The 26,749-nt window shown below is 38.1% G+C and overlaps 1 protein-coding gene across 3 annotated transcripts; it reads right to left on the reverse strand.

Annotated features, from left to right (window-relative positions):
• Positions 1-937: 937 nt before the first annotated feature.
• LOC132111577 (arf-GAP with SH3 domain, ANK repeat and PH domain-containing protein 1-like) lies at positions 938-26,346 on the reverse strand. 3 transcript variants are annotated; one of them, XR_009424823.1, is made up of 27 exons: positions 25,928-26,344; positions 21,728-21,800; positions 16,695-16,840; positions 14,778-14,852; positions 14,166-14,215; positions 13,882-14,005; positions 12,784-12,869; positions 12,411-12,486; positions 10,777-10,863; positions 10,468-10,577; positions 9,591-9,660; positions 8,900-8,987; positions 7,454-7,502; positions 7,030-7,196; positions 6,489-6,622; positions 6,015-6,106; positions 5,749-5,929; positions 5,011-5,096; positions 4,811-4,926; positions 4,564-4,631; positions 4,073-4,177; positions 3,527-3,731; positions 3,046-3,292; positions 2,385-2,595; positions 1,730-1,858; positions 1,215-1,612; positions 938-1,153 (listed from the first exon to the last, which is right to left on the reverse strand). XR_009424823.1 is itself a non-coding variant. In XM_059519002.1 (26 exons), the coding sequence occupies exons 1-26, from the start codon at positions 26,051-26,053 to the stop codon at positions 1,538-1,540; spliced, it is 2,940 nt and encodes a 979-aa protein (XP_059374985.1). In that variant the 5' UTR covers positions 26,054-26,346; the 3' UTR covers positions 938-1,537. The 3 variants fall into 3 exon arrangements, 2 of the variants coding, with proteins under 2 accessions (XP_059374985.1, XP_059374984.1); XM_059519002.1 differs by having other exon boundaries at positions 938-1,612; positions 3,046-3,256; positions 25,928-26,346; XM_059519001.1 differs by having other exon boundaries at positions 938-1,612.
• Positions 26,347-26,749: the final 403 nt, after the last annotated feature.

A 26,749-nucleotide genomic window follows, 5' to 3' on the forward strand; every position in this document is an offset into this window, starting at 1 on the left:
CACATTTCAAATGTTTTAACACTGCTACATTCAAAGTAAAATCCTCATAGCATGTATTTTGAATACTGCAGGCAGTAGGACAAAACAGAAAACGATTGCAGAGGGTTTATATATTCTAGAAAAAAGATACTTATGACAATTTTTATAAGCAATATGTTCTGTAATAATAAAACACTTTCATGGCTAGGCCTATTGTAAATAGATACTAAATAATATATTTGAAGAAAAAAAATGCTTTGAACAAACTGGATGTTACATTTCTCAATAATATAAGTAGTTATAGTGATACAAAATGGTTCATTTTCACAAGCATAATTTACACGCAGCATTACCTTTAGCTTTCCTAAAACACAAAGTCAGCTGAACCAACATGCATACATTCATCTCTGCCTGAAAAATGCTTCACAGAAGTCAATCAGATGGCAGAAGGGAAAACATCTGCTGTGTACTTTCAGTTCATCAAACATTTATACAGAGTCTGCTGGTTCAAGACATGTCCCAAATGCACCACAAGCCACCTCAGTCTGGAGATAGAACCCCATTAGAATAAAAACTGAATGCTGACCGATAACAATACAGACAGATAAGACACTTAGCGAGGATGGCAAGTGCAAAGCTAACAGAGATTTTTAAACATTAGCATAGAATATGGACACTTGAAAAGAGATGTTTTACTATAGAATTTTAGAAGCAAAGAAAATGGAATAATAGGTTACCAAAACAAAGATAGGCTACCTAAACTGTGAAAAGAACTATGTGGCAGTGGTTTGCATGTTTTTCTGTGCTCTGTATGGCCTAACAGTGCCTGTACTGTAAAGTTGATGTTTCCTATGCCTTGAAATACTGAATTAAACTTTCTTGGATATTCTGCAGTCAAAACATTTTGAACATTTTTGTAATTTGATATTCACATCCTGGATTCTAGAAGTCTGAAGACTGGATGTCTGGGATTCAGCAGCAATAGGAGACGTTGGTGCAGAGAAGACAGATGAAACCAAATACATCATCCTTTAACTCTGTCTGGGGGACCTGGTGTCTAGCCAGAACTAATGGCATGTCATTAAAATCATCCAGAGAGAACTGAGCAACTGAATCAACCACAGGATGAGCTTCAGTAAATGAGCCCAGTGCCTCAAAGCCTGGATGACAATCTCTAAGAGACCTCAAAGTCCAAGTGTTTGTCCAAATGCCTCAACGCCAATATCAATAAGAACAAGTGATTTTGTTTGTTTAAACAACACAGCCAGGAAGTTTTAAAAGCTGGACAGCTTTCATCTGTCTTCTGTCCGTTCCAAGTCCAGTCATTCATGATGTACCTGCCAAACCTTCAGAACAGCTGAGATACATTACATGCAGCGCTGAAATGGATCAGTGGATCATCTTACAGCATCCACACTAATGCCGTGGAAGAGTCTGATCTTCTGAGTGCATTTCAGGCCTCCACAGCTTCTAGGTCTAGCAGCTCTGAAGATAAAACCAACAGTCTAGACTAGTTCCATGTGGTGTAATGTAATGCAAGTGTTCATGGAGTTTCATCTCATTCTCCTAATTTATGTACATAGTTGACTGGAAAAGAGCCACTTCTAGAAGGTTCTCCTTCTACATGGCCCACCTGGGAGGGAAAGCGTGCAAGATGTTGAGGTCTTCAGTTTGGACTGTTTACAGAAAACATATTCACAGATACTGCAGAGCTGTGTGAGTGTCAGTGTGAGAGAGTTTGTATACTTACCCACCAGTGTGGGTCATCAGTTGCTGTCACTATGATGACCTCATTCTTAAAGAAAGCCAGCTGATTGGCATCAACTGCTCTACAGTCAACTAATGCTCTGACCTTTTTGGGTCTCTCCTTTAATGAGATCTGAAACACACAGAGAATAAACATTTGGATCGAATAATACACTATATGATTTTTGAAATCTACTAGACATCATACACTTGTTAACTTTGGTAAAAAAAAAAAAAAAAAGGACATCGTCCACTAAACGACTAAAGATTTCATGGTTCTGAACACAATGGACTCATAGAGAAATGTGCCTCACTGCTAGGAGACTAATGACAAATGAAACAATGTGTGTTCTAAAATTGTCTCAAAACATTAAATATTCTTGATATTCTAAGACTGGATGGAGTCTGTGCCCATCATACATACACTATGTGATTTTCTGTGAAATCAGTCAACTCTGACTGTCCAAAATCTGCAGACTGGCTATGACTCAGCAACTAATGTCAACTTCTCTAGACTGAGAATTGTTTATAGTATTTCTGTTTTTAAATTCGTGTTCACAAATAAAGGAATAACAAACTGCAAAAAAACATACTACGTAAACATCATTTGAAAAAGAAATCATATTTCTCGAGGTAAAGATAATAGCATGTCATGTTACCATGGCATTTTTGCGTGAGCGAGGTGGCGGCAGTATGATTGGCACTGTGGCACTGTAGTTAGCATTCGCTGGGGGAGGAGCAGGGTTGGGAGCCCCACCCACTGGACTGCAGTAGAGTTCCTCCTGACTGCCTGCACACCCTGGAGAAGGGGGCCAACTCTTTCCTTGACTCCCGCTGCTCGGGCGGCGATATGAGGTCGTCTTCTCTGAACTGCAGACACGTGTGATTTTTGTATGACGATAAATCACAATACTACACACATGTATTAAAAAAAAATCAGATTGAATGAATGCTACTATTTTACTATTGGTAACAATACTGAACTGATAGCTCATCAAAAATCCTAAAAATATGGATTTTGCTTCATTATTTTATTGTTATTATAATGTTTTTGTATGGGAAGTTTTTCGTAGGTAGATGGTTGAGGGAGGTGCTTACTAGGGTATGAATAGTATATTATTGTCTGTGAATTTGATGTACACTGCAGAAATTCAATAAAGAATTAAATTCAAATAAAAAAAATATGTCTTGTGACAATTTATTTTTCCAGCAATTCCTAACTAGTTACAAAGAATATAAGAAAATTACAATACCATTTATTAAGTATGATATTGAGGAAACCTCTGGCCTTGGCAGAGGACCAGGACCACAGTGACCAACCTGACAGGTCCTCTCTGACTCTGTGGTGAGGTGGAGTGATTTTTGCCTTCGGCCCCTGAGAAAAGTTGTCCCTCCCAGGAAAATGTCTGTCTATGTCCTTTTGACCCCACAGAGCTATGAGAGCGTGCAGCTGTTGGTCCAGGGGACGAAGTGCTGATTCTCTGAAAGCATCCGGTTGGGTGGGATCTCTGACGGCAGGGAGCGTGATTCTCTGGAATGGAACCTGAGATCTGAGGATCTGAACAACCTGCAGGGACACAAATTATCTTTGACCTTGCTGCGGTATGTCTAGAATAAACCTGCAGGGTTTCTACACAATTCACATATGCAACAGAGCTCAATTCTGCTTCTCAGAAAACATCTAAACATCAGATCACTGCTTCGCTTTTTTTTTATCAAGTCAAACCTGCACAAGCATTTTTGAAATTCTAAAATTCCAGATTTAAAAAGTCAATTAAAAGCTAACAAATCAGTATCTCACCTCTTTGTATTGCTTTAGCTGGCAGGGGAGGAGGCATGGAGCCATTAGTAGGGGCGCTGTTGTTGGGTGGATTTCGATATAGGAAATCAATGTTCTCATAGGTCGTGGGCAAGCTGCCTTTATTTGAATTCCATGCAGCCGAGCAGTGCCCATTGCTGCCAGAAGGAAGCAGCGGAGACTGTGAGCCCTTAAGATGGGGACTCACCTAAACAAATAGTTATTGAACATTATATTTCACATTTTAAGTCCAAACAGAGACATACTTTTATTTAAGAGCATCCATAGATTCATAGACTCGTATATTCATAATGTTCCTATTTAAAAAAATAAAACTAAAATCATAATGCTGAACCTGAGCACTGTTTTATCATTGATTCTGTAAATTCTAAAACAAAGTAGCATTATGGCATTAATCAGTTATTTTATTATTATTAAATGCAAAATAGAAAACATTTTCACCAGTGGTCACAGCCTCAGATGCCAATGTACATAGTGTTTAATGGTGAAAAATACAAATAGTAAGAAATAGTTCATCTTGTTACAGACCCTTTCGTCCAGGTCATCTTCACTGTCATACATGTCCTGTGGCGTCTCCCATGTGTATTCAACATGGATCTGAGAGTTGAACTTCCCACTCTGGGCCAATTCCAGCTAAACATGCACACAAAGAAAATGTAAGAAATCCACAGCCAATTCACTAACTCACTTATGACCAGATTATAATCACATTAGTGATCAAATTCAGCTCTATTCTTTTTCATTTGTTGTTTTTATACTATAATGAGTCAAAGGTCGGATGACACCTGGTCTTTTATTTGGAAACACTGGTATTTATAACAGCTACTAGGTTGCCTTTATGTGATGATATTATTATATGCAAGGAAAGGGCAAGGGAAGTTCCTTATGAAAACACTGTTGCATGAGACTTCAGGATATTAAACAGGATAAAGTTGAACCTAGTCAACCTAGGAATAATATCTCTACAAACACGTGCTCACATACATGCACAAAAGCTCTATGCAATATCTGATATTTACCAATTCGACACACTGCATGTGCTGCAGTCTCTTGGCAATGTCTAGAGCTGTCTCACCCGCCGAGTTCACTACAGGACAATCAGAACAATGCAAGGGTCAAAATCAGGACAGACTGATCAATCTATCTCACTCTCAAAATTGAATACAGTCTGTCATAATCATATGCGGATGGATAGATAGATCGATAAACAGACTATCTATCCACCATGTTCCTTGTTGAATTTGTGTACATGTGAGTATTGTATACCTGTGTTTAAAACAGCCTTTGCTTTGAGCAGAAGTTTCAAGCACTCTGATTTGTTGTATAATGCACAGTAATGAAGTGCTGTGTTTCCTTCTGCGGTCTTCTTTTCCAGGCAGCCACTGAGAAAACACACACAAAGCAGTCAGCTACGGACATCCTACTTGGATGCTGATGGATCCGTGACAATAACGGATTTCTCTAACCAGTTTTGAGCTAGAAAATCCACCAGAGCCAGAGAAGTCTTCTCAGACATGCGCACAGCTAAATGAAGACCGGTCTCCTTCAGGTCCTGTTAGACACAGAAGAGAGCAAGATAATTCTACAGGCTGCTGCAAACCGGCCACTGTCTCAGCGAAAAAAAAACTTACTGCTAATCACCATTCCAATAAATCACAGCAGACTGGATGAGGAGTGACGGAGAAGATTAACAAATTAGAATGAGTTGCTGTTACAGTATACAATTCGGAGTATATGTGTATGTGTTAAAATGTTGGTGATTCAGTCACTGAATCATTCAAGTCAAATTCTGTCTAAGAAAAGAGACTTTGTCCAAATAACACACACACACACACAAAACAAACTCAAACACAAGTACAGCAGTCATTACACAGCTTGTGTTTACTTCCTGAGTGGGCTGAGGAGAGGAAAATCTAATTAGAGATGGAAAAAGGGAGGAAATACAGAATTACAGTGAGAGTGTGAATGATGTATGATTAATTACGTTTAATCACACAGATGTCTCATTTCTGCTTATAGGCTCAAAATGATCAAAAAGACTAAACTAAACCACAGGAAGACTCATAGGATGGAAGTACCCTGTGAAAGCTCTAAACATCTCAAGAAATTCCTAAAGCACGAGTGACGGTATGTTTATAAGCCTTGATGGTTTTATCGTCACTGTGGTGGTGTTTGTGTATATATGGTGGGACTGAGGCTCTCACCTGTCCGTCAGGTGTAGCCACAGGTTTGGACAGGTCCTCTCCCTCTGCATAGAGCTGCAGCAGTGACGTGAGATCTTTGCTGCTCACAGTGTCATACACGTGGTATGCTTCAGAGTGTTCTTTTGGAAGGACGTAGCGTCGCTCTGCATACTTCGCTACAATGTACTCCTTCCTTGCTGTCCTGAGACATGCAAACAAAAGCAAAATGAAGTCAACAAATTCTGAGCTATGGAGCTATATACACGTGACTGCACAGTAGGACTCACATGTCACTTTTTGGGAGGGGCTTGACTGCATCATTGGGCAGGTTGACTTCCATGATGTCATTAAACTTGGCATTTCCAATGCTCACTGCCAACTGGGAACCAAAACACAACTGATAAACGGATGTTTGCAGTAAAAGACCACAGATATTTGATCACCGAATTCATGCATCCAGCTTCATGTTTGGTAATTTATCTGTTATCTAACTGACAACAAGTAACAACTAATAAATAAAACTCATGTGTGCAGGAGCACACAGTTCTGCTTTACTGTCAGAGATAGAAAGCTCATATATATACACATGTACAGATGTGAGTCACTTCACCTGTGAGTAACTGCTGACTCAGACCCAGAGGATTATTGGTAAAAAGTTCAAGATAAATATGATATTTACCACACACAAAAAAGTAAATGTGAACTGTATAATAAATAGACCTAAATTATCTTTTTACGTTTTGGTGTGTGTGTGTGTTTACCAGGAGCTCAGATGTGCTCAGCACATCAAGAGTGAGAGACTGAATTCGTGAGTGATGTACTCCAAGCTCACGATGGATTCCTGAACACTCGATACAGGTGAGAATGCCCAGGTTAGTGGAGAGCCAGGTGGGTTCTAAAGAGAATAACACACGTCAACATTCCTTTGCCACTCTTTAACAACTTTTACTAACCAATAAAGTGTTTTTCAAGAGCTCTTCATAAAGATAATGCAGTATTTCTGTGGAACAGACATAACGTTATGCATTGCTTAAATATTTAATTGATCTAAATATTCTTGTGTAAGAAATACATATGCAAAACTATGTAAGGCTTAAATTATAACTCTCTCTTATCATTTTGATTTGATTTAGAATAACATAACATGGGATTTCTTTATTTGCGACACGGTAAGTGGCCATTCACGAGTGCAGTGTTCAAACACGTGCATCTCACATGTCTAGCAAAAAATACAAATAAAATAAAAGGAAATGCATTCTCTGTGAACGGCCCCTAACAGCATTTAAAAACATATTCTGAGACCTGGGGCTCCACAGTCACAGCAGGCTTCATTGCCTGGCTGGTTTCTCAGGCCTGAGATCACAGCTCGGACAAGCTCCTGGAGACCACTGTCCTGAAACTGAAGCTGATCTCCTCCGAGAGCCGTGTTCAAGGCCTCCTCCTTACTGTTCTGCAGCACAGACACCCATCTGCAAGAAGACAAATGAAGGGATTACAAAGAAAAGACAGGTGTTCATATCAAAAGGTGACCTTTCAGATACATCCGCTGCATCTTAAACATTTAGTCTTTCTTTATCTTACTCTTTCCTTTTTATTCTCTCTCTTCTTGAGAAGCAGGTTTTGAACCTGCTCTCTCTCCTGCATGTCTGTACATGCCACTCTGTAGAGTACAATAAAGATTTCACTGTATGGAGGGGGTGTTTCGTGTGTAAATTTCTGCACTTACATCATGCATTCTTGTTCGTCCTCAGTCTGGAAATGGTATGTACGATTGTCTGTAAGGACAAAGAGAGAAAGTGAGAAATAAATAGTATGTGCGTATGTTGGGCCTCTTTGCAAAGGTAAAATGATCCTCTTTCACACATAGATTCTTGAAAATACACGGATGATGTGTCCCGTGATCGTTTGATTTTTCACTGATTTTCTTTTTCACACATCCTGTAAAGACACATGACATTAAGATGTGACGTGTAATGTGACACGTAGCGTTTCAAAGCTGGCAAATGATCTCAGCTTCAGCGCGGATAGTGAGGAGCTCCCTGATCTCTGCTTCATTATGGTTTGCACTTATTCCCTCATTGTGAATGCTGATCTGCGTTCAAAACACCCAGTAAAAGAGTTGCACGATAACATGCATCATCACTACAACACACCCTTTAAGGCATTGGTCCTGGCTTGTGTTCACACCATAGACTGTATAAAAACAGGGCTCATTCCGGGATTGATCCCGGAAATGTTACTAGGTCCCCATTCCGGGACCATTCCCAGGAATAATCCCGGGACATATTAGCATTCACACAGAAAGCACTCCGGCAATTTTCAATTTCGACCCCCTGCCGAATTATTACCCCCCTCGTTCATGTCAAAATCCTGATTGCCTGATCCTAACCCCTCCCCCTACACCTACTCCTAAACCTACCAATACTAGGGAGGTGATAGTCTGGCGGGAGGTCAGAATTGGGCACAACACCGGCAATTTTCCGGAATCAACGTGCAATGTGAAAGAGGCTATGAAAAAAACATTCTGATATACAGGAAATCAACAGAAAAAAAACAGGTCAGGACTAGCCACTCAACTTACCTGCATTCCATGATCCACATACACCTACATACTATTCATAGAAATGTTATTTACATACTTCTGAAAACCTACATGCATAACACACCTCGCCTTGTTTAACTTACTCGATTTCCCTGAATCCATCAAATACTGGTCAGTTACATCACCAGCACTGAACTATTTCCAGCCATATATGGCTGGAAATATGGCATATCCCTGGCTAACCCTTGGATATGTTCAGAATACCATACTATTCTTATTATTCCTGAGGTATATAGTACTGTACACAGTATGCAAATGTCTGCATAGAATACCAAGACAACCCATTATATGTATTAAAGAAAAAAAGAAAAAATTAAATTAAAATGTCTACTTACAATGTTTTACTATTATAAGTGAGAAAGTTTTGTGACAGCAATCTATCATACAACTGCTAAAAAATGTACATTGCCTTCTGTTTCACTTATTGTTTTTTAAAGATAAGCAGAAAGTATAGAGTGTGTGCTGCACACTATTCAATCATTAGTATGCTAATTTCCCCATTCTAAACATAGTTATTTTCTTCATACCACAGCGGAGATGAAAAGGGTGAAAGGTCAGAGATCAACGTACGTGTAACTAAATCAAATGTTCTCTTTTCCTCAGGGTTGGGCCGCACCTGACATGTCAGGAGGTTGAGCTTTGCAGGTGGTCTGTTGATCTGAGAGTGAGAGAAGAACCATAACATTTTTAAAGTGCATTCTCATCACATATGTGGTCACTCACTAAATCACAGGCAAACAAATCTCACTTGCAATTATTTTGTGTGCAAGACTGATGCTAAAGATGTGAGTAAAAGCTTACAGAAAGTTTATGGTTGCTAAAACACTGAAGCTGGAGGCACACAGACATGTAAGCAAAACCAGTGAAAGTTTGGGGGTTTTACAATATGGATGATTCCAAATGAATCACTTTTATGTGTTTTGGCCTGTGCTTTGCGGTTCTGAAAGGAAATTGCGATGAGTCTTTCTCATAAAGCATGGGAAATCTGATCGCAGGCCTCTGAAGCTCAAGTAATCACTCTAGAACTGGAAACAGCATTTGTGTGCCATCAGTCAGTTTATGATTTGAGCTAATTAAACAACAATCACTCAAGCAAGAGTACTGTTTCAGCCATAGGATTTATATCGAAGGTTTTTAAACAAAAGTTAATGTTAAGTACTTAAATTCCTATCAGCCAAACAGATTTAAAAAGACTGTAATATAATGAAGTATGTGTAACTGCAAGGTGTTGAGCTGTGTATTTGCATCTCCAAAATCTCACCGTGCTGTGTGAAATGGTGAGACAGCCATATTTAACCCCACACTTCCTCTTCTGCCAAACCTTTCTGATCCTAAAAAACAAAGATGGAAAAACCTTAACAATTTAGGTTCAAAAATAGAAGCATGTTTTAACCTTACCTTTATTATTTTTCTCACAGAGATAAAATTGGACCATATTAAGTGGTCCTTGGGATTACATTTTATACAGTGGACTGCTTTAGATTATAAACTCTATACGCAGAAATAACCAGTAGCCAGTTGTTAATTGTACTGATTTTTTAGCTCTCTAGTTACAATCAGTAATTAACTAACAACAAAAATGGCAGACACGTTTATTCTAATGCTCTGATCAAAAACTAGTAAGACAAGATGAATGTGGGCATGTGTTTTGTGAGCTGTAGGCTGGGCTCAGAGGTTTTAAGAGAGTGCAAGTAAGACTCTAGTGCAGCAAGAGACTAAACCACATTTAATAGAAAACAGCTGTGTGAGAGGAACACTGTGATAAACCCCCATACACACACTCTCAACTGTGAGCCTTAAGTCACAAAGCTCAGACTGATGCTTTATGTTGCTAACTATCTGTGCTGCACGACTCTCAGGACATTATAACTCATTCCTTCATTTATTCTGCTCAGAGTTTAAAAAGAAGTGAATATACAGTATATCATTACATAGACTGAGAGCAGTGTGGAGAGCGTTTCCCGAGGAGCACACACTCATCCCATGTGGCAAAAAGCAAGCAGGAGCGGAATACTGCATCATGTCAGAAAAACCTTTAATAAGCCCATGTAATAAAAATAAACAGTTGGTCTGTTGTTGTTTTTGGGGGGTTTGTGACCTTCGCAATTTAAGGAAGTAGACAGTAATGTTTAACTCACCCATCGCTCTTCTTAAGAAGGAATCCAGATTTCTCTGTGCCATATTTCTTATTGCCTTGAGGCTGGTGAATGCTATATCCATGGCCAGAGTTCTTCCCGTTTAGAAAATCCTATGAAGACGCAGAACAAGATTTATTGTAATTGTGGTCAACATTATCTTCATCTCCGAAATATAGTTTTTAAAACCAATTATGGCCACAGACAAGCAGTTTTTCAGTCCATCTGACTCTGACTACATTCATGAAGAAAATGCATTACTTTGAGCTAGAAGTATTGCATTCTGGGAGTTGTATTTATTTTGGAGATTACCTCTTTGCCATCCACCTGTAGTTGTGTTCTAAGTGAGTCGCGCAACTGAGAAAGCTGTTTTACTTCTTCGTCCTGCTCCTGACGAACCTGTGAACAATAACAGCAAAGTGATGTGGGGTTTGTATTTGTGCAACACAATGTGACTGGTCCTAGAGATTACAGGCTTACACTGGAGCACATCCCTCTGTTTTGTAATCCAGCTCAGGACCAAACCAACACAGCCAGAAATCCTGCATTACTCAAAGCCTGTTGACATTTTGTCTTCGGCCCCCAGTACAAAATTCCAGCAGTTTCTTTAACCAATTTCCATCAAATAGTATTTTTAAAGGAAATTTTTCCTTTTGGAAAGCTGGATTGTGGTTGTCTCATTTTTTTAATTTTATTTCCTTTTATGTGCCAAATGCTGATTCGTTATGATTAAAAGAGGACAAGTTGAAACCGGAGAAATGTCAGTTTAGAAACATTACCTAAACCAGTTCTGCTATAAAACACAGTCATCTCAACACCAATTCCACAAGCCCTATCCTGCCTTCTCCTCATAGAATCAACAAACTGTCAAAAAAATTGCAAACTTTAATATGAGAAAGATCATTTAATGAACACCATTATTGCTGTGTGATATTTGCTCTAGACCGGGTCAGATCTCTTTACAACCATGACCAGACAAGGCTTGCAGAACAAGTAATGCTGCTAGGAAACATCAACTGAAAAATACTGAATATAATTAGTTTTTTAAAACAGCTTTTTTGTTCATTCTTTAGGGAGACTTCAGTGAGACAAATCTAAGAGCCTGGACAGAATCAATATAATAGCTTGGGTCCAAAATAAATGTTTACTTGCCGTCTGCTGCTTACATAGGCAGCAGGTTTCTCTGGGAGTATCCTAACCGTCATGAAACCACACAAGTGACTGACTTTTGCAACTCTGTGTGTCATCCCTCAGTACAGTGCAATGGAATACTCATGCGAGCAACATAGCTTGTTAACATTTTAATAAGCTAGTGTACACTTTAATTTGCCTAACATGCCAAACATTTGTAATATAAAAAAACATTTTATTCATATTTTTCATTACTCATCCACCATCTTGTATTTTATTCTTTCAATAAACTTGTTGAAATGCATTTTTGAATTGCTTCCTCTGCAAAAGATAAATGCATTGACATTTTTTGCAATGACTTTTTGAAGCAGTCTATCATGTATTAAAATGCTGTCAAGGTAGGCTGCTGACTAGAAAGCTAATGTGCGCGCAAAAAATATATTCAGTAGAAATTAATGGAATGCAACAAGGTCTTTCAAAAGAACTGATTCAGCTAGACTAGACATGTAAAATTGATTATAAAGTGTAGATGAAAATCTTCCTCAAACGGAACTTAAAGAATCTTATTTCATCATGTTATGACTATACCAGGTCATGACTAACATGAGAAACTGATAGTTTCAAAACACTGAAGGTGTGTGTGTCTACGCATATGGTCTGATTTTCTGCAGTACATTAAGAAAACAAACAAAAACAAAGGGAAAAAAACAAGATGAGCCATTATGTCAGCTCATCGCCTCTCTAAGAAAACAAACCATCCAGTTAGAACTGCCCTTTAAGATCCACACAGATACTGGGTTTGACAAGTCTATTACCGTATGTACAGAGGCTGCTAACTTCTCCACAAATGGACCCAGATTCTCTGCGGCCTTCAGTCCATCCTGGAAAAAACTGAGAACACACAATAGCAGTGTTTAGCCATCTCAAATGTCAATGACATCAATACACACACCCACAAAGCCACAGAGATTCAATCATTACAGACAGAGAGCTGATGAAAGATTAGCAGGATTAAATCTTCTCTGCATAGTTGTTCAAATTCATCTGAGATAAATATGCTAAAGCCAGTCTTATAAGGGGCCTTAACCCAGACATAAGTGTAATGTGAGAAGCCAATTTAGCAAGGTTTTACTGCATCTGAAAAGGAAGCTGGTGCTTTTAGAGGATCTAAATTTGGTTTAGACGTACTTAAGTTGGGCTTGAAAGTACTTGATCAGGCTCTGCAGTAGATCTGGACCTTGTCGAACTTTCAGCTCCTGAATCTTCAGTAAATACTGTCAAAGCAGAGAGAGACAGAAAAAGTTGTTATTTCGTCAACAAAGGTCAGTCCCACGGCTGTGTCCCAACATTGTGACTCACCACAAAGCAAAAGTAGATGAATCTAGCGCAAACATTAATTAAAAGTTGAAATGCACTACACAACTTTTTTTGCCATGATTTGGAGTCTGGAGGAGACAATGCTAGTTACCAAAACCAGTCTGCAGAATTTGGGCTGTCAGATTTCACAGATCGTGTAGTGTATGATTCAAACAGACTCCAATTTTGTAGTGTTCCTCCAAGTGTATTCCAGCTTTATGGACTGAAAACAGAAACTAAATTATCTAGTCAAACTAAATCATCTAGTTTTCTAAAAGTTGGCATACATGAGCATGAGTAAACGTTTCTATGGAGATTAAAAAAGGTGAAAGAAGCCATTGGAGAAGTTAACATGGTCAGTCACATTTGGAAGAAATAACGCATGTCTCCACTATAAAAAGAGAGCAAAGTGGAGACATCTGGAGCTCTGTGGCTGGGAAAGGGAGTGCTGTAGACCACCAAAAATCCCCTCTCTTTCATTATTCCTCCACTTCACTCCTTCTTTCCTTATTCTTTCTATTACCACAGCTGGGTTCAAATGGCGTAGCCCATAGTTCCCCATTTCTGCTAACTGCTACGCACACAGTATATGGAACTTGGACATATCACCTCAGACGTGGAGTGAGGTCATCAATAATCACACATGAACACAATTGTGGTCTCACACAAACAAACAAAAACAACCCAAAGCTTATTGGTTTCAGCTGACTTCACACACTTATTGAATTTACAAAGAACATGTTTAACACCACAGAGAGGTTAACAATCTGAGGTAACCCATTAATGACATTCTAAGACACACACACACACACACATACAGCTGCACTAACCGCACTTATTGAGACGCTCACACAATGCAGTCTTGGTCAGGTTAATTTTGCACACGTTTCATAGTCTGTTAACCAGCTGCCCTCGTACGGCCTTTTATACCTCACACATCTGCAACATGAAGTTCCTTCTTTCTCTTTCCATGTCCTCCGCTGTGTCTGTTGATTCCAACCGGATCATTCCATGCGGTTTCTGTGTCTCCCTCCTTTCTTTCTTCAGCCTGCCTCTGAAAAGCCCAAGTAAAAAATAAATGAAGAAAAAGACAAAAGAAGATTATGAAATAGTTTCGCTTGTGGACTTGTATTTAAGACAAGCCAAGTGGTGATCTTGTATTAAATCTTATAGGAAGTTTTGTACCAGGAGAACGATTTTACTCTGAAACTTACATTTTAGCATCATAATCCTTCCAGCTTTTCTCCATCAGTTTTTTCAGCTCCTGAGAGAGAAAATGCAATATAAGAATAAAGTATTATATATATATATATATATATATATATATATATATATATATATATATATATATATATATATATATATATATATATACACACACACACACACACACACACACATATATACATATATATATATACACATATATATAAATCCATATATATGCACACACATACACATGAAAGACTGTGTTGCCTTAAAACCGTGATGCAATAAAGGCCATCTTTATTGTGGACAATTAATGTTGTGCAAAAAATAATGCAAAACAAATATTTTAAAGAATTATTAAAACTTGATCTCTGAGCCCTGCACTGTCTCCACTTCTCATACCGGTTAAACTCATAAAGAAAGGTGTGGTGCAGCTATTGCATTTCTGACACAATAACCCCAAACAAGCTACATGCCAAACCTTGTTACAAAACAACATGACGCATTGTTGACTCTTTAAAGAATGAATTTAACTCCTTATTAGTCTCCTTATTTCAACTTTCAATTCATTTGGGGTTTTAGTTGAGTGTGACGCAGCAGGAATCTGTCTCACTCACCTGCCTGCTGTCTCTCAACTCAGTCTTTAGCACGTTCTCCAGAGGGAAAGAAATGATGTTGTTCAGGTTTTTCACCTAAAGAATCATCAGAAAGTACACATAAATTCAGGCAGACACACACTAGAGAACAAACAGGTATGACAAAATAATGTAACAGAGACAGAAACCAGAAAGAAACTAAAAACAACATCTGAAAGTCAGCCAGAACATAGTGCAAATGTTAATGTTAACTATAACTCACTTTTCAAAGTGAGTGCTCACATTTGCCTGGCAAGGCATAACCCTTCCTAGTCTAGTCGGGAAGTACAAATGCTTGCAAACCATAAATCTGCATGTTAAAAATGCAAAAGGTAAAACTCTGTTTGGGATTTCTCCTCAGCCAAGTGAATAAAAGTGCTCAACAAGTATAAATCTTCCTTAGGAAAGAATGTGCAAGGACAAACCCACTCCAGGATGAAAGAAAAATCAGACCGATTTATTTCAAACAAAGGACAGCATTTCAGACATTTAGTTCCCCCTTTAAATATCAGTTTTAAATCTACTGATATGTATATATATATATATATATATATATATATATATAAAATGTAAAAAAAAAAAATTTATGCATTTATGCAATTTATCCAAAGCGACTTACAGTGCATTCAGGCTATCAATTTTTACCAATTTTTTAATCATGTGTTCCCGGGGAATAGCATAATGTGATAGCACAATGCTCTACCAATTGAGCTACAGGAACACACACACACACACACATTATATATATATATATATATATATATATATAGCCACTGAGCCGTATAGAGACAGGCATTGGTACTGAATGATAAAAACACCTTGCTAGACCACTAAAAAAAAAGACACTCAAACCTAAGTAAACTTTTTCACAATAAATATTAAATACATAATGTGCTATACACATGAGTGTAAATTAAAAGTAATCATGGGAGTCATCTCATAATGGTGCTGGATATGGATTTATAACCTTGCAAAATGGATGTATGAATACAAGTCTTTATGGATAGGAAAAATGGGCTTGACTCTGAGGGAAAGTTTAGTCCCCACATAAGGACACTAAATCAAATGGAGATTATTTTCTTAGCAGAGTTTCGCTTGTATTCTTTAGGCTGAGGTTCCTGTCCCTGGTGATTGCTTGATTGACAGCTCAGTGGTCAGATGCTATCCCCTCATGCTCTCAGGTCTGGTATAAATTACCATCACCATGGAAACTATCAGTGGGAGGGTTCTGGGAGCTGTGGTTTGAGGGGCCCGCAATCGCCTGCAGCTGTTGAACCCCTGCTGACCCTCACACACACAAAACGAACTCTCCCAGTCCCCGGTGTACATTGTACAGCTGAAAGTCTGCTGTTTTTTATTCAGAAGTATATCCAGAAGACAAACCCAACAGGCACACACCTAAAGGTGCTTTCTGAACAATAAAACTGGCAGGTCAGACAGTACTTCAAAAGTTTCCTCTCAAAGGTGGAAAAATACTCATGTTGGCCTTGAATTATAAAGGTAATTAATGTTAACACTTCACTGAACTTTATAATGCTCCTGGAGGCATAATTTTTGGTAAACCGAAATGTGCTTTTTAACGGCCAGTGTTTTATATACATTTAGAGAGCAGAGTGATGTTGTTGTGATTTATAATGACAGCAAATATGAAGTCCGTGAAAATTCTGATTTCCACGATTGACTTAAAATTCCCTCAAAAATATCTGAAAACAGAAAACCTGTCAGTAGACTTTTGACTGACACAAGAGACTAACACTTGAACACTTGACTACAATATATCAGATTCCTCTGCTCCAAGGAATGGGCCTTAAGTGGGATAAAAACAAATATTAAACACTATGTCACTTTTAAAGTGTTCTGTATTTGTAGTTTGTGGTTTCAGGATGGTGTCCTGCTCACCAGGTTCTTGAAAAGTGCTGTGATCTCTCGTGTGAACACGGCCAGGTTCAGGAACCCTGTGGAGATCTCGTTATTATCCTGCATCAGGTGACTTTTCCCCAGATTCTCCAGAACCTCTGTGTAGTGTTCCTTATTTTCCACATGACCTGGGAACACAACATCACACAATCAGAAACAAGACAATCCTGTGACCTTTCTGCAGATTACAGGAGACACAAGAAATCAATACAAAACTGCATTTGCAGTCCACTTTTCTTCCGTAATGTGTCACATTTCCATGAGAAACAGGATATTCATTGAAAATCAAATGTAGGGTGGGACTTGATTTTATCCATCAGGAATTGACAGGATTGTGAAAGCATCTATAGTACAGTCTGAAATTATGTACTGTCAGAGTATACTGCTCAGTAATATTTGTGAAATATTTCTAGCATTCAAAATAACTGCTTTCTATTTTAATATATTTTTAAATGTAGTTTATTCCTGTAATGGCAAGGCTAAATTGTCATCAGCGATTACTCTTCAGTGTCACATGATCCTTTAGAAATCAATCTAATATGATGATTTGGTGCACCAGGAACATTTCTTATTATTATCAAAGTTGAAAACAGCTGTGCTGCTTAATATTTTTGTAGAAACTGTGAATACCTTGATGGATACTTTGGTGAACAAAATTCAAAAGGATTTTTTTTAATTGAAATTGTTTCTAACTTTATAAATGTCTTTCCTATAACTATGACTGAATATTAAAATACTTTAAAAAAATGATAACAGCTGAAGCACAGTGAGTTCCTGGCAAGAAGATTAAAAACACCACAGGCTCAAGCTACACTACAGATCAAAGAGCTCTCAGCTCCTCAGCTATAAAATAAATAGGTACACTTCTTAGAAAAGAGCTGAATCAAAGACAAACCATCCTCATTTATGATGATCACAGTATTTGTGGGAGCACATGCTGGACTTTCCAAGGGAACATCCCTGGAATTAGCATACTGTGCTATAGCTAAATATGTACACATTTGTCTGTATTGAAATCCTCTGTCGTTGCACAAAAAACATTCCTATCAAGTGATCAATGCCCTGTCATTCTAGGGGTTGGGTTAGGGCTTTGATTGGTTGATCAGGAAACTGTTCCAGGAAAAACAAAGTACGTTGACCAAGGAACAAACCCTAATTGGGTACATGACATGCATTGTGTCCTAAACCCAGTTCACCTGAATAACTTAAAAAATAAAAATAAACAGTAGAAATCAGCATATTGATATCCACATCAGGGAATCAGTCTAGACTCTAAAGAGTATGGGAATGTAAGATCACTTCCTTAATAAATAAAATTGCATTATCTGGTTTTGGGTTGAGTTCTGTTTTTCAACACAGGAGAAATAATTAGCATCACTTAATAATTAGTGCAATAAGGGGGACTTCAATCAACAGTGTTTTTCCAGTGAGTCAGTCCAGCTCAAACAACACTGCACTTCACTCGCAGGCACCATGCACTCTAAGGACCTACCTTCCCTGATCTGGAAACAGTTTAATTCTCTCCCCAGGCATCTGTGAGCACTTTTAGACATAATTTTAATTTGTATTGTTAATTCTTTTCTTGACATGTTTGAGACCTTGATCTGATCCAGAGATGGTAAATGAAGCTCAAATGAACCTTGAAGCAGATCCTGTTCCTGGATTTTTTGAAAATAGACCCCTAAATAAACACTTTAAAGTGCCTGCCACATCTGTGTTTGCATGTGTTAAGCAACATTTAGTCCACGGTCAACAGCTCTGTTTTACACTGTGACACTGTAGATTACACAGACAATATAGACTAAATATACAGCTCTCTAAATAACCTTCACATGAATAAACTTCATAGTCTCCTATCATCCCTGAAATGAATTAATTTATGAACCTCATACATCCCTCACTGAAGATGAGTTTTTATTGCCCAACAGGTGAAAATAATGTAAAATACTGTAAAAAACAAAAACAAAAAAAAAACATATTTTCATGACTCCAACCTTAACTAAACTAAACTAAAAAGTCCACAAATATATTTTATTTTTCAATACATGGCATATTATAAAACTCAAAACCTTAACAACCCACCTGAATAAAGTTGATAAAGTAATAAAGTAAAACTAGACTAGGCCATTTTTTTTTTATTATTATATAAAAAAATACCAAACTTAAATTAAAACTAAGCTTAAAAACTTAAATTACTATTTTCTAAATTATAATAACGTGGATTTGGGGCATCATTCATGTTCACAGCACCAACATTGAGCCATGGATTTCACTCCAAAGTGACTTGTAGATTTGTTCACATCTGTAACAAAGTATGAAAAATACTAATAGTAATACTAACCACTAACAAAATAACAAAAAGAACATCATCAGCAAGAAGCTTGGTGATAGGAGACAACTGTTTGTGCGATTATTCGGAAATGGAAGAAATACAAAACAACCATCAATCGGCCTCGTTCTGGAGCTCCGTGCAAGATCCTGCCTCATGGGGTAAGGATGATCATGAGAAAGGTGAGGGATCAGCCCTGAACTACATTGTAGGAGCTTGCTACTGATCTTAAGGCAGTTGGGACCACAGTCACCAAGCAAACCATTGGTAGCACACTATGGACTGAAATCCAGCAGTGCCTGCAAAGCTCCCCTGCTCAAGAGGACACATGTACAGATCTGTTTAAAGTTTGCCAATGAACATCAAAATGATTCAGAGAAGGCTTGGGAGAAAGTGATGAGACCAAAATTGAGCTATTTGGCATTAACTCGACACACTGTGTTTGGAGGGAGAGAAATGCTGACTATGACCCCAAGGGCACCATCCCTACAGTCAAGCAGAGGTGGAAACATAATCTTTAGGGCTGTTTTTCTGCTAAGGGTACAGGACGACTTCACCACATTGAGGGTCAAATGGGCGGGGCAATTTACTGTAAAATCTTGGACAAGAACCTCCTTTCCTCAGCCAGAACAATGAAGATGGGTCTTGGATGGGTCTTCCAGCATGACAATGGCCCGAATCATACCACCAAGGCAACAAAGGAGTGGCTCAAAAAGAATTACATTAAAGTCATGGAGGGGCCTAGAAGTCTCTAGATCTCAATTCTATAGAAAATCTATGGAGGAAGCAGAAACTTTGAGTTGCCAAATGACAGCCAAGAAACCTTAAGGATTTAGAGAGGATCTACGTATAAAGAGAAGTGGATCAAAATCTCTTATGAGATGTGTGCAAACCTGGTGACCAACTACAAAAAATGTCTTAACTCTGTGCTTGCCAACAAGGGCTTCTGCACCAAGTACTAAGTCATGTTTTGCTTGGGGATCAGATACTTATTTCACTCACTGAAATGCAAATCAATTTCTAACCTTTATTATTAACCTGAAATTTTTTTGGTTGGTATTCTGTCTCTATACATTAAAATAAACCTACCATAAAAATTTCAGACCCTTAATTTCTTCGTAAGTGGGCAAACTTGCAAAATCAGCAGGGGATCAAATAAATATTTTCCCCATTGTATTTAATATACAGTATATTGACCCAAAAATCACTGGACTCAAATACTGGTTTCTAACCAGGATGAGAAAACAGTAAAAGAGTAAGATTCAACTAAACCTGCTTGATGCTGCACAGAACCGATAAATGCACTCGCTGTGAATCAGCTACAAAACAAACAACTATATGGATGGGGTGAATCAAGAAGGAGTGGTGATTTTATCGGGTTCAGGTTTGGACTCACTCCTAAACCAAGTTTAGCTCCACCACAAACACACAGGGGCAGGAAATTGAGGCCCCTCAATAGTAGTGTTACCGGAATGAGACATCGGATTTCAGTTAAAAGAAAGAGAGAGAAAGAGATTGAGTGACGATGAGGAGGGATGTGATCAAACATGGAGTCTCCTTTGCTTTAAACTACACTATGACTCACAGAATTGAGAAATGGTGCATGCGCCCTCAGAAATGAGAAGCAGGCAGATCTGAGATACAATTCCCAGAAACCATGATCATTCCAGTCAGGTCTTTTGAAAGCACAACACAACATTATAAATAGTGTATTGGCCAGGTCTGTGGGGCAATTTCTCATTTCGGAGAGGATGGAGCAGATGTTAACACACAGATATCCCCCTGATGTTTCAGTACATTAAAGACGCTGATAGTAAAAAAAAAAAAAAAAAAAAAATTAAAAATTTGATCATGTTATACAGAGGTGTAACCAGTGGCCACGTGCCTTGTGCAGGATGGACAGGATAAGGCACTGAAACTGTATGTATGTTTACTCAGTGTAGGGTCATTAGGAGACCTCAGGAGAACTCTGAGGTTGAATAAAACAGTGAAGCAAGTTTCAGTGGTTTTTATTTTCTACACTCTGACTGTGTCAAAAACAGGAAAACGCAAGATCTGCTCTTTATTTAAGAGATTAGTGATCGTGATGTCAGTGCAAGTCTGGGCCCCAATTTCTTTCATCCTTAATTTGTGTGACAGAGAGAGTGAGGAAGAGAAACTAAGAATGACCTCACTGCAAATCTTTTATGAAAATTATTTTTGGAAGACTTTTTTTCACAAATCTAACTCTTTCACTTCTATTGTTATTTAATTAAACATCTTCATGGCATTACAAGCGGACTCTGATGTAACAGTCTGAGGTTTGAATACTAAGTGATAATGAACCAGACCTCCTGAAAATCTCTAAAACACCACCTCATATTACCCAAAGCTCCAAGAATACATATTTATACTAGATATACTAGACCAGTAGTTTTCAACCAGCGGCCGGGGCCCACTGAGAAGTTTTAGCAAACTTCAAAGAGTCCCTCAAGATGACTTTAAAATCAACTAAGACAAGCAAAGAAAATCCTATTTCTTTTTAAATTTACTCACTCAACAACAACTTTTTTTTTTTGAAGGGCCAGGGATCCCACAGGGGAGAATGTGATAGCCTAATTTTAAAAGTGTGATTTCTAGACCTGAAAAAAGTCAGGTAAATTAATAAAAATCTTTCCACAAATCCACAAAAAAAGACTTCACTCACTGAGTCCAGAGATGTGGGTTGCTTTCACAATTTTCTTCATCCTCTGTAGGGACATCTGGTCCAGCTCTAGAGACTGGGGCAAGACAACAGAGAAATAAAAAAAAACATTATAATAGAAATTCATTACTATCTTCAACATCAACTACACTCTTCAACTTCATGTAATCATTGACACAAACATGTTCAACTGGTTGCAGGGCAACGCTTAACTGTTTTTAACTGAACAAATATCCCAATAGTTGTCAAGCAGTCTTTCTATAACATCAGGCAGCCACAATGATGTCAGAACAGGTGAATCAAGCCTCACTAAAGACAATGACGACTCTTAATGATTCAGAACAGAGACGATTTACAGTAAAGAATTAGTGCAATAGACAGAAAGAGACGCTCCTCCGTGGGAATCTAATATGAGTTCAAATATCAGTGGTTTATCTAATGTTTTGGTTTATTAGGATCAGATAACATCAGTTTGTTTAACCTCTTTGGTCAGAAAGTGTCGGTTCAGAATGTAAACATGAAAACTGAATGTGAATATCATAATGAAAGGTTTTAAACCACCTTGAATCTTTGCCCTTACAACACACTGATGTACGCATGCTGCTGGCTGCCAGAGAATGTTTAGTCTGATCAATGCCTAATAAATCAGAGTCAAGACAAACTTTCATTGGTTCTGTTTTGTTTCTGTCTGTAGCTTTTTGGTATTCCCTCAATACTTTAAAAAAAAATAATGAAAACATATCCATGTTTGCATGCAGGTTCTTCCGAAGAAACATTATGTCCTACTATATGCTTTTTACTTCCTTGTGTTATTTTCCTAAGTTTACACAGGGAAATGGTTTCATTTTCCAGTTTATCCTGGTATGAGGAAAAACCTGAGCAGTGCTTCGACCTTAGGATTTTTGCCAAATCTCTTATCAAGCGTTCTTTCAACAGCATTGAAACAGGGACAAGGACAAACCACTTCATCAAAGGGCACTTCCCACATACAAACACCTAGTGCCAGCCAAAAAGAAGATATGGCTTCTAAGAACATTATAAACACACTTGAAAATACCCTATTGAATGTGTTTATAGTTGTGTGTCAGGATAAAACTGATCTCAAAAAGTTTCATCGCCATTATATCAAACACTTCAAAAGAGTGGTTTTGGGGGGAGGGGGGGTTAAGTCCCACATGATTGATATCAAATGTAAAGTAGAGGGCTTATTTTTACATATTATGTTTCAACAGTCCATAAAACTAAAATAATTAGCTTTGATTTACAGTCTGAACAAACTGATTCACTAAAACAGTTCACTGATTTCTTTAAGGCCCTGTGAAACACTATTTTTGCAGCCATATATTTTTTACTATTTATTTAGTGTAAATTTGTATAAGTTAAATGCTGTAACTGTAATCATGATCCTTATTGTTTTTGTGCCTGATAAATACTGTATAATAGAAATAAATTATATAATCTGATCATTATGTAAAAAGATAATGCTAGCTTGCTTCAGCATACTAGTTACTTTAATAGCTTGTAGTGTGGAGGAGTTTTCAAAATAGTAGCTTCACCATACTCTTTTAGAAATCTCTAACACGAATTATACTGAACACACACACACACACACACACAAACACACATACAAACAACATACAAAGTGTAACTTCTACTTCAATAATTATCAAAGGTTATTTAAAAGTTTGGTTTCTACCCATGGCCTACTCCTGCAGAACATTCAACATGCTGCCAGCCATTAGCCAGTGTCTCAGCAAATGGAAACAAAACAAACTTTGCCCCTCAAACAAGCCTTTCAAACAATCATCTTTATGAAAACACACTCAGTTACACACGATGCCCCTGGGTATATCAAACACTTAAACCTCTACTTTGAAGACTTGAAAGACTGTAACACACTCATAACTTTATGTATTTGCACAAGTAATCTGGACCTACACCACATATCTGCAACATCAGGAACTGAGCTCAACGAATTTATAATCCACAAAAAAAAGGAAAAAACCTAAAATCACACAAACATCTCTGATTCATTCAAGAAAACTAAAGTTAATTCCATCTTCTCTTCTGTGTTAATTCTAAAGAATATTTCCACAAACACCTAGAATTAGTTTCGTAACTCTTTGCGTTGCTTAAGTGGTGCTTGAAAGCATTGTTCAACTCAAATGTTCATCATCTGCACAACAGTTAACACACTCATGTAATTCCGATCGCGTTGAACTTTCATTATTGTGTAAAACACAATGGAAGTCATCTAACATGATGTCCAAGCAGCTTTTTCCCACACAATGAAAGTGAATGGCGATCACGCTGTTCCCCATCTACTCTGACTGTATGAAAAAAAGCTTGGACATTCTAATAAATATCTACTTTTGAGTTCCATGTACGAACATCCAAAAAGATTGGAACAAGTGTGAGTGAGTAAATGATAACAGAATGGTCATTTTTAGGTGAACCACTCTGTTAATCGATAGCCCTTGATGAAGTAAGACCATTCCTGCAAGCCTTTAAGAGCACAATATTCAAAGACACCCCAAAATAACTTTTTTTTTCTGCTGCTTGTTTAAAACTTATTAAACTAGGAACATTGATATTAATCATTGATTCTTGAAATCCAGGAATATTGAGAACTTTATGTTCTTCAATAAAAAACAATAGTTATTGAGGGGGGAAAGAAATATGTTTGGTTTTGTGATTTACTAATGTTATTTTAGATTAGAGTTTAATTATTTTACTATATTAATAATAATGTATTCATTTAAATATTTTTGGGCCATCCTGTGGTCCCCTTGGAAGTTTGTTGAGGCCCCCAAGTGGGCCCCAGCTCTCTGGTTGAAAACCACAGTGGTTCGACCCACCACTCTGCACATTTTGAATGTAGGCTTATCTCTTATCACTTGAGACACTTGTTCTATTCCATCGTAAATGCCCTGCGAAATGTGGACTTCATAAGATATTCCCCCATGATTCTAGTTCAAAGGGAGTGTATATGTTCAACTCAAATGGCATTAAAACGTGCAAGACATGACTGTATTTATTTACAGAGGTACACTGTCACATTTCACACTTACATTTCTAGTAAATTTCATCCGTGTGTGAAGACGCTGCCGGCTGTGGCATAGCGCAAATCCATGAATTAATGTTTATTTCCTGTGCTCAGATAGTAGTAAGGAATGAACACTGTGTAGGGACCCTGTCAATCGGAACACAGTTCATGCATGGAGCTGATGACCTAAATCAGGTGTGATTAGAGAGCCGTGGAAAATATCCAGAGCAGTGGGTCGCCAGGGCTGGAATTGATAACCACTGCGTTACTTAGAACTTGAAAATCTAGACGAAGAAATTTCCGCATGTTTATTTCCCATGAAACATGCGGAAATAAATGAAAGGATTCCACTGTCCTGACATGCCCAGTGTTATCGCGTGCTGGCAGGATTTCTCTATGCTCCATTAATTTCCACAGTTGGCAGCCAAAGACCCTTATTACGTTTATAAGGCCTCACAACAAGTACTGAGTCTGTTATCAGTCCTGCTCCTTTATAACTATATTAACACTATTCCTCAGTTAAATGATGCAGCTGTGAAGGACTGTGTGGTGGTTCTGAGTGTGTTTCTGAAAACAGTCTCTGTCTCTCTCTTGTTGTGACTTCTGTGCCATCTTCAGACTATTAACCACAACACAAGCCCTGTGTTGAGTCCAGTGGGGCATTCAAATCACTAGTGTTTAAAAAAAGATTCACTAGAAACAGTTCACTAAATGGCAAACGGTCCGTTCTGTTGTTCACGCAGGTGTCCTCCTTTAAGAGTAAACTCAGGTGTAGTTTACTTTATCTACGGACATGCTCAACTAACCTTGAAAACTTTAATAATTTTCCCAGTTTATCTTCAGACAAATTATCGTTGTAAACTCGAAAGGTCACCCTGACTCATTACAATTTAAAAATTAAAAGGATGGACCATTCTATTACTCTACGAAGAAAGTGCACACGTAAAACAGATTAATATAAACTCTGCAACCAAAATTTCATTAAGTTGGGCTAATTCAAAATAATAGTGTTTTTCTCAAATTAAAAAGTCACACGGGTGCAATTAAAATGTTTTTGTGTGCGTGTGTGTGTGTGTGTGTGTCAGTGATTTCAAAGGGATTCACTCAGGTGTTGTGCACCTGCGCACAGGTAAACAACAGCTTGCACGCGACCTTACCTCTTCGAGCGCGGCCACGGTGCTCCGACAGTCGTTCATTTTAGACTGAAATCCAGAGCTTACCGGGGACGATAGGTCCTCTTTCGCCAAAGAAACGAAATCCGAAATACTTATTTTTTCCGGCATGTTTTTTTTTCCGACTGTACCAGCCGAGGAACTTAAAATCCCAGCAGACGTAGTGAAAAAAAACGCTTCAAGATCAAGTAAAGTGCATCTCCATAAAGTAATCTATATCCAGAAGTGAGCGTGATTGCCAGAGCAGAGGAATTAAAAGTTGTTTCATATCTGCCACCAAAGGCGAAAGTATCGGTCTTCTCTGTGTTTCGCCGTGTGAGAGAGTCGGTGAAGTTTCTCTGCGCCCTCCGTACACTTTCTTTCCCTGTGCGGCGCGAGCGTTCAAGAGGGGAGGGAGTGATTCCATCATCACGTGGGAATGTTTGTGTTCACTGACAAAAGGAAGAGAGCGCGCGGTGAAAGACTGGAAGTCTATAGATTCTTTTTTTTTTTTTGGCTTTTAGAATGAAACAGTAATCCATTTTTTCTTTGAGAGTGAAATATTATACGTTTTGAAATGTCTCAGAGTATTTTTATTATTAGGGCCCGAACACTGGGGTGCGAGGACCCTCTTGGAATTTCTCCATTTAATATTATTATAGACTATTATTATTATTAGCCTATTATTATTATTATTATTATCCAAAATTAATCGCATTTTGGAGGGCCAAAACATGCTCGAAAAGTCATGAAACTTGCACACACGCCAGAATTGGTGAAAACGTGTGACAAAATGGCTCGATAGCGCCACCCATAATCTTTCAACGA

Source organism: Carassius carassius, chromosome 31, assembly GCF_963082965.1.
Source record: "Carassius carassius chromosome 31, fCarCar2.1, whole genome shotgun sequence".
NCBI lineage: Eukaryota > Metazoa > Chordata > Actinopteri > Cypriniformes > Cyprinidae > Carassius > Carassius carassius.

Bases quoted from the DNA above. Each gene is read 5' to 3' on its own strand.
- LOC132111577 (XM_059519001.1), bottom strand. From the start codon at position 26,053: ATGCCGGAAAAAATAAGTATTTCGGATTTCGTTTCTTTGGCGAAAGAG. The intron at 14,853-16,694 runs GTGAGCAGGACA...ATGATTCTTTAG, and splicing joins CAGCACTTTTCAAGAACCTG to GTGAAAAACCTGAACAACAT. The intron at 14,216-14,777 runs GTGAGTGAGACA...TTTCTCTCTCAG, and splicing joins AGTTGAGAGACAGCAGGCAG to GAGCTGAAAAAACTGATGGA.